Here is a 13,623-nt window from a genome sequence, read left to right on the forward strand (position 1 = left end):
ACCGGTTTAGTCTCTCCTCATACGAGAATCCCGCAATCCCACCAATCAGCCTGGTAAACCTTTGCTGCAAGAACATCCTTCCTCAGATAAAGACACTAAAACTGCACACAACTCCAGGTGTGACCTTACCAACACCCTATCCAATTGCAGCAAAACATCCCTGTTCCTGAACTCTGAACTCAAATCCTCTTGCTCTGAAGGCCAGCATACCATTTGCCTTCTTTACTGCCTGTTGCACCTGCGTGTTTACTTTCTGCCTGTTGCACCTGCGTTTACTTTCAGCAACTGGTGCGCGGGGCCACCAAGGTTGTGCTGAGTATCCACCTCTCTCAATTGACACCCACTCAAATAATAATCTGCCTTCCTATTGTTTCTACCGAAGTGGATAACCTCACATTTATCCACATTATAACTGCATCTTCCATGCATATGCCCACTCACCTCAGCCTGTCCAAATCATGCTGAAGCACCTCTGCATCCTCCTCACAGCTCACCCTACCACCCAACTTTGCATAATCCATTCATTATAATGATGGCTGTATATTATATTATAATGAATGTATTTAGAGATAATACATTTAGTTCCCTCGTCCAAATCATTAATATATCATTTGAACAGTTAGGGTCCGAGCACAGATCTTGCAGTACTCCACTAGTCACTGCCTATCAATCAGAAAAAGACCCATACTAAATTGCCCTTAGTATCCAAAAAAGGTAAGGTGGGGTTACTGGGATACGGGGATAGGGTGGAGGTGTGGGCTTAAGTAGGGCGCTCTTTCCAAGGGCTGGTGCAGACTTAATGGGCCAAATGGCCTCCTTCTGCATTGTAATTTCTATGATTTATTCCAACTCTTTGCTTCCTGTCTGCTAACCAGCTTTCCACCCATCTCAAGACACTGCCCACAATCCCTTGCGCTTTAACGTTATATCGTAATCTGCTATGTGAGACCGTTTTGAAAGCCTTCTGAAAGTCTAAATAAACCACATCCACCGGTTCTTCTGGTCAACTCTACTAGTTACATCTTCAAAGAATTCCAGTAGATTTGTCAAGTATGATTTCCCTTTTGTAAATCCATGCTGACACTGTCTATTACACCACTGCTTTCCAAATGCTGTGTTATGAAATCCTTGATTACAACTTCCCAGGCTTACTGGTGTGTAGTTCCGGTTTTATCTCTACCTCCGTTTTTGAATAGCAGGGTTACATTCACCACCCTCCAATCTGTAGGAACCATTCCAGAGTCCAAAGAATTTTGGAAAATGACCACCAATGGATCTACAATTTCTAGGGCCACTTCCTTTGGTATTCTGAGATAAAGATCATCAGGCCTTGGAGATTTAGCCACCTTCAATCCCATTAATTTCCCTAAAATTATTTCTCTACTAATACTGATTCAGATCTTATGGAGGCTATGCCACAGCTATCAGCTTTCCTTCCCTGAAGAACATTAGTGAACAAGTTGGTGTTTTACAACAATCCAACAACAGTCACAGTTTTGATGTTAGCTAAAAAATTACCAGCCACATGAATGCAATCGCAATTTACTATTGTGGGATTTGAACTCTCAATTAGTATCAAAGTCACAGAGTATCAAGCCCACCTGCTGTTTTGTCTAGACTGTAACATGTAATTATGCTGCATGGGTCAATCCGTGCAGATTGACTGGTCAAATATAACCTGCGCGAGGAATGTCCAGGAAGCAGCCAGGGAATTCATAGAATGACCCTTAAACTGCCTATCTGGGCTTCTGTCCTTCAAGGCAGTAGCAATGCAGAATGTATTTAACTAATCAGCTGATCAACTGCGGCTTTGTTCTGGCTCCTTGCACCACAAAGAGTAACTGGCGAGATTTCCTATATTGCTCCATGTGACAACACAATAACTCGGGATGATGAGATTGTTGTTCATCGTACAAGACGAAGATAGCCATGTCCGTCACCTGGAGGGTTTGGCAGGGTTCCAGTGAATACGTAGGTGACTGTTCAGCCGATCTATGCCTGAAAGATTCTGCTGCAAACAGGACAGGATACCGTATTACTTAATTTTGGCCGGGGTTCTGGTTTAAGATTCCCTCTTGTCGCATTTTGCCTATGCCACTGATGTGTGCTTGCTTCTAAAGGAGGCCGTAGCCTCTTTTATTTGGTTTTGCCAGTTGCAGCGATCCTGGGTGAACTTTGCCCAGGAATTGGGAGTTGATGTCAAAATCCAAAGTGAGGTCTTCAGGTTGTCCTTGTAGCGCTTCCTTTGACTGTCATGAGCACACCCCAGGCTCGAGCTCTCCAGAGACAATTTGCTTTGGTAAGAGAGTGTCAAACATTACCAGCCAACTCAGTCGTGACCGTCTCAATACAACATAGATGTTTGGCATGTGAGCTTGGGTGAGCACCTCCGTGTCTCAAGTAAAAACAATTAAAACTTCTTGACATGATGCTGGTACACAGTTCAAGACTTGCTTATGTAGAGCAGAACTATTGTTCTATTGGCTTCCAGGTTGGTAGACAGACTGACTCTTTGTCATTCCGAAAATGATGTTCAAGTTCTGCCAAAGGCTACACTTCCTTTAACAATTCTTGCATGTGTCTGGTCATAGACGAAGACAGTTCAAGAGAGCTTGTTGCTGTGATAAGTGAATGTATCCACTGCTGACAGGTTCTGGTCATGGACTGAAACCATGGGCTTGAGCTAGGACTTGCCGAGAATAGGCTGGTGATTCATGCTGATGGCAAGACCAAAGTTATTACACACATTGGGGAACAGGTCCATGCTACATTGCCTGTCCAGCTCTAATCTGGCAGCACAACTGGTCAAATTGAACCTGCCTGACGAATGGCCAGAAAGCAACCATGGAATTCATAGAACAACTTTAACCTGTCCACCTGGACTTCTCCCCTGCAAGGCAGTAGCATGTAGAACCTATTCACCCAGTCAGTTAGTTATCTACTGCTTTTTCCTGGCTCCTTGAACCATAAAAAATTAATACCTGCCGAGACTTCCTACATTGTTCCGTCTGAGAAGACAACAATGTAGCGTTCTGAGAATGTCTACAAACGGCATGGGGACAATTTAGCACATGATGCCGAGGGAACCTGGCAGCAACTCAAAAAGGGAGCAGGCCCTTGGCATAATTCTGGTGGAAAGCACAGACCTGAAACCAATTCCGCTCCTCTCACCATGGATGCAGTGTTTTAGTTTTCAGAATTCCAGCATCTTTAGATTTGCTTTGGTATAGTATATTGAGGTGCATTTACGAGGGAATTTTCTTTTGATAGCCATCCACAGTTGTAGCAATTATTGTTGCATTTCAATAGGAAGGGTCCTTTGTAGGGAGAACGAGACCAAATGCCAGGAATCTCACTGTAAAGCTCATGATCTGGATTGCTGAACCCTGCTGTGGCAGTATCCTTCATTCCAACTTTGATCAGAGTCAATAACTGAAATTAAATATATTCTCATCTGTTTTAGCAATAGCTTGGAGTTGTTCAATGTCAAAGCCAGTGGCGCCATATCGCAGCATCATGATATCTTTATTGTTACGTTAACAGATTCAACGTATTCATTAGCTTGCATTCTTGCTTGAAAGACGCTGGATTTATTTTCCTTGTGTGTACTTTCGACACCAGTCAATGCCCCTTGTGTGTACTTTCGACACCAGTCAATGCCCCTTGTGTGTACTTTCGACACCAGTCAATGCCCCTTGTGTGTACTTTCGACACCAGTCAATGCCCCTTGTGTGTACTTTCGACACCAGTCAATGCCCCTTGTGTGTACTTTCGACACCAGTCAATGCCCCTTGTGTGTACTTTCGACACCAGTCAATGCCCCTTGTGTGTACTTTCGACACCAGTCAATGCCCCTTGTGTGTACTTTCGACACCAGTCAATGCCCCTTGTGTGTACTTTCGACACCAGTCAATGCCCCTTGTGTGTACTTTCGACACCAGTCAATGCCCCTTGTGTGTACTTTCGACACCAGTCAATGCCCCTTGTGTGTACTTTCGACACCAGTCAATGCCCCTTGTGTACTTTCGACACCAGTCAATGCCCCTTGTGTATACTTTCGACACCAGTCAATGCCCCTTGTGTACTTTCAACACCAGTCAATGCCCCTTGTGTGTACTTTCGACACCAGTCAATGCCCCTTGTGTGTACTTTCTACACCAGTCAATGCCCCTTGTGTGTACTTTCTACAGCAGTCAATGCCCCTTGTGTGTACTTTCTACAGCAGTCAATGCCCCTTGTGTGTACTTTCTACACCAGTCAATGCCAAAATGTGCATTCCACTGTCGACTTTCATGGACCCTGTTCATTTTGGAGCTAATTATTTGCCTAGCTCAATGACTGTTCCACGAGGATAAAATCATCAAGACCCTTGTGATTAAAAAATCTGTTGGGTCTATGCAAATCCAGAAGGGGATCCAATCCGAGATCAGGTTAACACATCTCTGGCAACAGTTTCAAATTTTCCAGCCTCTCTCTCATGATATCAAGTAAGTCCCGTTTTCAACCAGAGCAAGAAAATGGGAACATTCTTGTGCACACCTGCCTCTCTGGCTATACTCTGCACAGGAATCAGGAGTGTAAATTCCCTCAAGGCAATGCTTACACTTGATTCAATTAGTCATGCACTGTTGTTCTGTGGGGTTGCCCAGCGTAGGGTCGAAGGAAAGGCGTAGCTTTCCCTCAAACATTACTCCACATGAGAAAAGCTTTTTTGGGGGTGGGGGGGGAAGAAATAGGGAAGAGTGGAATTCTGGGATTATAAAGCCGAGCTCTTGTCAAGGTGCTTAATATTTGGAATGGTTTTAGACCCCCTCCAAAATGCCCCTCATGGGAGCATTTACACTGACTGTCCTGAAATGAGTAGCTAAAAGAGAATTGGGTTGGATTCAGTAGAACTATCCAAGGACCCTTAAGCTTCAGGGGTCACTGTCAGAAACCACAGATAGCTCTGGAGGGATCAGGTGTAATCTGCCCTCACTTTATAATTAATTTGTATGGATGAACTCCAGGCACTAAGGGCTCTCGGAGCCAAACTCTGCCAGCACTCTGGCAAACAAGCATCTCTTCAACACATGCAGGCACAAGTGTATGCACATCACTGGCTGACTGCTCATGGGATAGGTTTCTTCAACTCACTGGATTTATTAATCTCGTTCTGAATATGGGAAATTTAAATGCAGCCATTCAATTTGGAAATGTTCCCTGATGCCAAAATAAATTGAACAAGTAGCAGTACTATTTGGGGTAAAAGTATTTTGACAAACGATCAAAAGGCGTGATTGTGAATTGATGATTTGGCAGAGACAAGCTGACCCAACTGCAGGAGCACCGAAAGATTGCTTTCAACGCAAGCAAGATGTAGCATGGGTCAGTGCCTCTGGCACACCTTACAGCCATAGCCTCCTTGCAGAGAATAAAATTTCAAATAGTGCCTTAGCTCATGCACCAAAACTCCTCTTTTGCCTGCCTGCCTGCCTTATGTGCCCATTATACTACCCCAAGAGTAGGATTTGTCCTAAAACAGACAGCCTCTGAGGGGGCCTTCTTGGTTGGCTGGTGTTGACCATATGGATTTCTGGACAGGCCAGGTTAATTTACATATCGAACAAAATATCTTAATAGTTGGTTGCAATTCAGTATAGTGTTTGAGACTTGGCCCCAAATGTTTGTATTAAATGGTGGAGTGAAAGTAAAAGCTTAATAGCATGGGTCCTGGCATTTCACATAGTGCAGAAATAACTGCCCACTGAGGTAGTCTAGCAAGCCACTCGGTTACATCATAGAACATACAGTGCAGTAGGAGGCCATTTGGCCCATCAAGTCTGCACCAGCCCACTTTAGCCCTCACTTCCCACTATCCCCGTAACCCAATAACCCCTCCCAACCTTTCTGGACACTAAGGGCAATTTAGCATGGCCAATCCACCTAACCTGCACATCTTTGGACTGTGGGAGGAAACCGGAGCACCCGGAGGAAACCCACGCAGACATGGGGAGAACGTGCAGACTCCGCACAGTGACCCAGCGAAGAATCGAACCTGGCACCCTGGTGCTGTGAAGCCACAATGCTATCCACTGTGCTACCGTGCTGCCCAGTCCATATCAAACTCAGTTGTATCAAGCTGCTACAGAAAAGTCAAATAACAAAACTGAACAAACCTCCCACCATCAACCTAGACACCGGACACAACAAAAGCACACACTGCCCAGTCAATTCTGTGTTGTCCCCCTCATTCATAATCTGGGGGCTTGTTCCAAAGTTGGGAGAGCGTTCTCACAGATGAGACAGCCTGAAATGTTGTATGCAGCAAATCATACTTTGCAGTCAGTCAATGTCTTAAACTCATCACCATCCTTGGAAATGTCGGGTGGGGAACTTCAATGTTCATCACTAAGTGACTGGTAGCACAGCTCGTCGTCAAAGTCAGTCCCTCAAAACAAGGGTGACATCTGTCAGGCTTCATAATTTGTTCTCAGGTGACTCAAAGCCATCCTGGCGCCACAGGTGTTTGGGCAGAGAGGACAAGAGTTTCCCTGAGAAAAGTGGGGGTTCTCGAGCCAATGTTCTACTCTTAAGAGCAGAGTTTATATGCAGTCGGTTTCTCCCCGTCTTGTGGCTTACCAGACGACATGTTGCCACGTAGTACAGTTTGCATCAAGTTCCCAACGTGGACTTCAGTGTCCTTAAAAGGAATTATCTGTCCTCCTGAAGATGGGGTGACATCCTTAATTAAGGATGTGATAGGAAGATCTACTAAGCAAACCAATTATTTGGCATACAGATGCAGTGTCAAATTGGTGGAGCCGACTTCACATGACCAATGCTGCTATGTTGTGGAATTGGCTCCTTTGAAGATGCTGTCGTTTGTTCGCCTGTCTTTCCACGTGAATTTTGAGTATCCTATTAAGACACTGATGGTGGAAAAATCCTTTCACCGGAGGTGCCTTTGGTAGGTGATCCAAGCCTCAATGCAATATAGAAGGATGGTGACAACACCATCTTCAGTAGAAAAAGAGCACACTTATATGGAACAGGCCAAATTAACAAAATCAATTAACTTGACTTAATATTTCTTCCTCACAAATGGAAAGATCATGCCCGTGACACAGGGATGGGGGACAAAATCTTTAGTTTACAATTTTGCTCAGTTGGAAGATAATGTGTGCATATTTAGGAGTCCAATGAGTAAACCCACATCTTGGAATTCAGCTTTGAGGGTAATTATGGGTTGGACCCAAGTCAAAACCTTAGTCTTTCTTCCTAAATCTTTCTTTAGTAGAGTGAAGTTAATTTCGACTTTTGTTTGGGTGGGTAAGACCCCCGCGTTTGAAGGGTTTTCTTGCAGAGGGATAGACAGTCGGGGAGGTGGGGGTGGCATTACCTAATTTGATGCATTACTACTGGATGGTAAACATTGAGAAAGTGCGGGAGTGGTTTTAAGGATCCTGGGTCAGTATGGGAACGGATGGAGGAGGCTTCTTGTATAGGTTCGAGTTTGAGGACACTTGTTACTTATCCTCTTCCATTTCTATTCAGCTAGGTTCCCTTCCGAGTCCAGTGGGAGTAGCCTCTCTGATAATATGGAATGAATTCAGACAGCACTTTAAATTAGGGTCTGTGTCACTACTGGCACCGATCTGCAAGAACCATAGGTTTGTACCAGCTGTGATGGCTTCAACAGACAAGATCTGGGACAGGAAGGGTTTGAAAGGTTTACAGATTAGTTAGTGGTGGAGGGTAGGTTTACTGGGCTGGAGGAGCTGGTGGAGGCGTTAAAACTCCCGGGAGAGAATGCTTTTAGGTTATTTGCAGGTAGAAATGTTGTGCATAAGGAACTCTGTTTCCTCGGTTGCTGGCACTTTCACTCATGGATAAGGTGATGTCTCTCAATAAGATAGGGGAAAGGAGAATATCAGACATATATGGGCAGATGACGGCAATGAGGTAGGCTTTGCTGGGGGAAGCAAAGGGAAAATGGTAGGAAGAATTGGGTTTGGTTTTGGAGGGGTTGTGGAATGAGATTCTGCATCGTGTCAATTTCACCTCCTTGTGTGCAAGGTTGAGTTTGATACAGTTTAAAGTGGTGCATAGGACGCACTTGACCAGGGCACACATGGCAAGGTCTTCCCGGGTGTAAAGGATAGATGTGAGTGTTGTTCGAGGGGGCTGACAAACCACTCGCATGTGTTTTTGTCTTGTGGTTAAGCTCTGGGTTTCCTTCTTTGAAACAATGTCAGAAATTTTATGAGTTAAGAGTAGAGCTGAGCCTAAAAGTGGCGATCTTTGGAGTGTCGGGGCTGCAAGAGGCGGAAGAAGGCTGATGTCTTAGCCTTTGCCCCTCTAATAGCCCGGAGGCGAATCTTGCTCAGATGGAGGGCATATGCATTTGGTTGGGGAGTTTGTCGGAATTCCTGCATTTGAAAAAGATCAAGTATGCCATAAGGGGATTGGAGAAGGGTTTGTTGTCTAGGTGGCTGCCATTTACTACCTTCTTTAAAGAGCTGGTTATCAGAAATGTGGGTGGGGCGTGGTAGATGAGTGGAGTTCTGGCGATATATTTTTGTTTTAAATTGTTATAAATTTGTTCTGTATGTTATATTTGACATTCGGCATGCAATAATTGAATTTTTTTTTGAATAAAGAAAATATATTTTTTAAAGGAAAGAATCACAACATACAATCCCCAAACAGCCAGTAAAAACTGGCTCAATACTATATAATAAAAAGAGAAATGGATTTGTTTGCTTACAGTAAAGTTCTGGTCATAAATAAGTGACAACAAGATGGTGTCAAACCAGTTTTCAGATCCACATGGTATAACTACAATTGATGAACATTGATGAACATTAAAATGAAGAAGCAATTCAAACTGGAACAGTTCAAGGGAAGCTAACCCACATTCGACCTACAAAATGCTGAATGCAGGATGTGGAAAAGTGTTTCACTCCCAGAATCTCACCTCCACAAACACACGATTCATCTAAAAAACAAACAAACAGCAGAAGCCTAATGTAGAATCATGGTGTTTAAACTAACACGCGCTTACCACACGGATAAGAAATCATCATTGCATATGGGATGCTGCAGTCTAGGCCAAGTTTTTTCCTCAGTGAAAGTGCTTCACCAAGCACTCCAGCCTCAGTGAGAAGTTAAACAGTTGCCATTACTGAAAAGCTTATTAATGGAAGGAAGGAAGGAAAGATTTTACGAGGCCAGTTTTAAAGAGGGGCTGTGAAGGGAACCTAGGGGACCAATCAGATTTCTGTATTTAATTTATTGACTTCCTAGTTCAATTTATGATGCTTACATGAATTTGAACATGCATTCTGCAACAATGGCACTCTTATGGACAGTCATCACTCCAGAAGTTAGGACAAGGGTCCCCCGGAGTACTTTTTGGCATCAATATTTGCAGTAGGACATGCCAAAAACATCCCAGAGGAAATGTCAAAACCACTGCCATATAGTCAACTGCATGCCAGCTTTCCTCAACAAAGAGCAAATTGTCAAAATAACCGCTTGATATGAAAATATTTCAGGCCTTCCAATTTCACTGCTTCAGAATTAAAGATTACCAGAAGGGAGATGATTCATCATCTGGGGACCACAGCACACAGAAGAATGCAAGTATGTGGAAAACCAGATGCAATGTACATGGAGTATGCAAATACTAGGGAACAAAAGAGAAAATGCTGAAAAATCTCAGGTCTGGCAGCAACTGCAAGGAGAAAGAAGAGCTAATGTTTCAAGTTCAGATGACCCTTTGTCAAAGCATCTGGACTCAAAACGTTAGCTCTTTTCTCTCCTTACAGATGCTGCCAGACCTGCTGAGATTTTCCAGCATTTTCTCTTTTGGTTTTAGATTCCAGCATCTACAGTAATTTACTTTTATTTTTTGCTAGAGGAGAACAAGATAAGAGGATAGCATGGAAGGATTGAGGAGTTGAGAAAACAAAATAGCAGATAAACTAATTCCATGAATTTGCGATCTAACAAAGCATGTTTCAAAGACCCCCAAAAAGCATGACATCCATGTATCATCAACAGGACAATGGGGGTTGCCAAAAGTGAACAGGTTACTTGCTCATTCACCTGGCCGCAGAATGGTGGACAGGGACTCCCAAATGGGATAACTTTGGAGGGACCGGTCTTTCACTGCTCTCCACCAGAGACAATTACAGACGACACACAGGTCAGTTCTTGCAACTTTGTGTTGCATGTAAGTTTTTAAAAATCAATCCTTTTTATTTAAAGTTGAACAGACAAGCAGTTCTTGAACACTATCAGCACCAACTGGCTGTGTTCAATGGTCTGGGTGACTACTGTCAAGGCAGTGTGCCTATACTCAGCATTTACCTATGGAAAGATACAAGATTCTCGAAACAGGTAGGTCTGACTACAGGTTAGTGTGATTTTTTTTTTTTTTAAAAGCCAGACACAACATATCGGTAAAATACATGGCTGGAGGAGTTGTGTATGGTTCTCTTACCAAGTTAATATTAAAGGCCTTGCAAGCCAGGTCATCCAAACTCTGTTTCTGTAGCTGCTCCGTGATGACAGTTACCATGGTAACCTTCCTGCCTTTCTGCGAGTGCTGTGAAAAAGCGACCAAGCTCTTCCCTCCGCAACGCTCGTCCCTTCACTCTGCCATGTTCCTTGTTCCAGTGGGTTCATTGGGAGGTAGCCATCTTAAAGAGGGTGATGCGAGACACAGTGGTACTTTCTTAATCCATTTTTAATTGCCCTGTGTAAAAGAGGAGAGAGGGGGCACAACTTCACATCAATTTCTAAAATACAATTTAATAAACATTTAAGGAGCAACCACAAACAAATGAGGTCAGAGGTCTCTTCAAGTCTTTTGGGGAGTGGAACATAGAAATATGTAAAGGAACAGACGCCAAGTCAAATGGTTCTTCCTATATAGATTTCTCATTATAGAATTAACATTGTGCCTGGTGTCCTGCCATTGGGGTCCCAGCCACTCCAATGGTATAAATTACAGATGCAAAGATCTTGTATTTGCATAGTAAGAAGTCTTACAACACCAGGTTAAAGTCCAACAGGTTTGTTTCAAACACGAGCTTTCGGAGCACGGCTCCTTCTTCAGGTGAATGGAAAGGCTTGTTCCAGAAATGTTTATATAGACACAGTCAGAGATGCCCGGAATGCGAGCACCTGCAGGCAATCAAATCATCAAAGATGCAGAGAGAGAGGTAACTCCAGGTTAAAGAGGTGTGAATTGTCCCAAGCCAGTTCAGTCGGTAGGCCTCTGCAAGTCCAGGCTTGTTGGTGGGGGCCGAATGTAATGCGACATGAATCCCAGATCCCGGTTGAGTCCGCATTCATGCGTGCGGAACTTAGCTATAAGTTTTTGCTCAGCAATTTTGCGTTGTCGCGTCTCCTGAAGGCCTCCTTGTAGAATGCTGACCCGGAGATCAGAGGCTGAATGTCCTTGACTGCTGAAGTGTTCCCCAACTGGAAGGGAACAGTCCTGCCTGTTGATAGTCGCACGTATTTGCATAGAACCTTAATGATCACATTTTATATTTAAAAACCCAACACTGCTACACTCAGGAAAACGTGTCATTCAAGCTACCTTAGCTCTCATGACATGCACTGCGATGCCAGAAACACAAGACTTGAAGAAATTGTACAGGATTATTAAATGCCAAATCAGATGGGATGGTATGCGATCAGACAACCTGTTTTAGTGAAATTGGTTGAGGAAACCAATATTCCCCAGTTGTTAGAGAGAATCATAGAGCTGATTCACTGTTTTAGAGACTAAGTGTTGAACTGTGGCATTTTACAACGGAAAAATCAGCGCCGAACCCTCATCTATCCTGCGACTGGTGTGGAGCTGGCAGCTGCGCTCAATAAAACTCCCAGCTCCAACGACAAAAACGGCTGGAGAATCGCCGGGTTCGTGGCCACGCAGGTGCACGGCGAAAACCTGCAGCGGTTGCGCTGTAAAACATGACGCCGGCCAAGCGCGGACCTGAACTACCAAATACTGCCCCCCGCCCCTTGACACCCCCCCCCCCCCCCCCAACCAGTCCTCCCAGCCCTCGCGGACGCCCCCTCGGACAGTAGCACGGCTCTCGGCCGACTGTGGCGGCGCTGGACACAATCCGCAGCCACCACTCCGGGTTCTCGACTGCCGAGACCACAAGTGAACTCGGCACATCGGTGGCGGTGAATCGCGGAGGCCCCCGGAGAATAGGTCAGGCCCGCTAAAGATATGCTTAAAAGCTGCATGGCAAGCAATGCATTCAACGCCATTTTCAGGGTGCCAGAGGATCCCGATGTGGGGTCAAACCTGCACCTGCCATGATTTTGGCGTCGGAGGCCAACGGGGAATCCTGCCCATAGTTTTGAACAGCACGGAAAGAGTCCCATCGGGTGAACGCTGACCATCAAGTACCCACCTACTCTCCTGTTTTCCAGCACTTGGTCTATAGCCTTGTATGCTACGGCATTTCAATTGCTCACCTCAATATTTCTCATACATTGAGAGTTCCTGCCTCTACCACTCTTTCAGGTAGCGAGTTTCAAATTCCAACCAACCTCTGGGTGAAAAGGATTTTCCTCAGATCCTCTCTAAACCTCCTGGCTCTAATGTTAGATACGCACACTGGTTCAAGTGGTATCGAAGGATCTTTTATGTCCCATGAGAGGGCAAAAAGAGCTTTGGATTAATCGGAAAGACAGCACTTTCAACACAATGCCAATGTCAATCTAGATTACATGCTCAAGTAACAGTAGGACTGGAACACAAGGTCTTCTGTCTCAAGGGTATCACTGAGCCACTGTTGACACCAGGAAGGGGTTGAGTGAATACTGGAGCAGTTCAGCATTTCAAACCAGCAAGAAGCTGATTTAAGGCTACCTAACCACAATAGAAAATGTGCCACCAAAGAGGTTCCATGGATACAAAAGTGTAGAAATGCCAGTGGCAAGTTGTGAAATCTGGTCATTTGTATGTGTGCCTAACACCAGAGAAAAAAAACAAAATAACTTTTTTAAATGCAATGCAAGTGGTTCAGTCATGTCCTTCAGGGAAAGAAAACTCAGTCAGCCCTGCACACGATTAGTTCACATAATGTGGGGCAGCACGGTAGCACAAGTGGATAGCACTGTGGCTTCACAGCACTAGGGTTCGATTCCCCGCTGGGTCACAGTCTGTGCGGAGTCTGCACGCTCGCTCCGTGTCTGTGTGGATTTCCTCTGGGTGCTCCGGTTTCCTCCCACAGGTGGACTGGCCATGATAAATTGTCCTTGGTGACCAAAAAGGTTAGGAGGGGTTATTGGGTTACGGGGATTTCATAGAATTTATAGTGCAGAAGGACATTCGGCCCATCGGGTCTGAACCGGCACCCTGCCCAAGCCCACACGTCCACCCTATCCCCATAACCCAGTAACCCCACACAACACTAAAGAGTGGAAGTGAGGGCTTAAGTGGGTCAGTGAGGGCTTAAGTGGGTCGGTGCAGACTCGATGGGCCGAATGGCCTCCTTCTGCACTGTGTGTTCTATGTGGATGACTCTTAATGCCCTCTGACGTGATGCAAAAAACCATGTCAGTTCTGCGAGAATGGACAGTAAATCTCCAAGAACAAACAGC

At 44.8% G+C, this 13,623-nt stretch overlaps 1 protein-coding gene across 5 annotated transcripts in view; it reads right to left on the reverse strand.

Annotated features, from left to right (window-relative positions):
• The window catches only part of fam53c (family with sequence similarity 53 member C), a 145,176-nt gene that overhangs the window by 82,998 nt on the left and 48,555 nt on the right, over nucleotides 1–13,623 (reverse strand). For 3 of the 5 annotated variants that reach the window (XM_038795348.1, XM_038795353.1, XM_038795349.1), the window contains exon 2: nucleotides 10,490–10,744. In XM_038795348.1, coding sequence (XP_038651276.1) covers nucleotides 10,490–10,567 — 78 coding nt within the window. In that variant the 5' untranslated portion in view covers nucleotides 10,568–10,744. Of the gene's footprint in view, nucleotides 1–10,489; nucleotides 10,745–13,623 lie in introns of those variants that run through there. The other 2 variants (XM_038795351.1, XM_038795352.1) reach the window with 2 other exon arrangements.

The sequence above is a fragment of the Scyliorhinus canicula genome, chromosome 4, assembly GCF_902713615.1.
Source record: "Scyliorhinus canicula chromosome 4, sScyCan1.1, whole genome shotgun sequence".
In the NCBI taxonomy this organism is placed as follows: domain Eukaryota; kingdom Metazoa; phylum Chordata; class Chondrichthyes; order Carcharhiniformes; family Scyliorhinidae; genus Scyliorhinus; species Scyliorhinus canicula.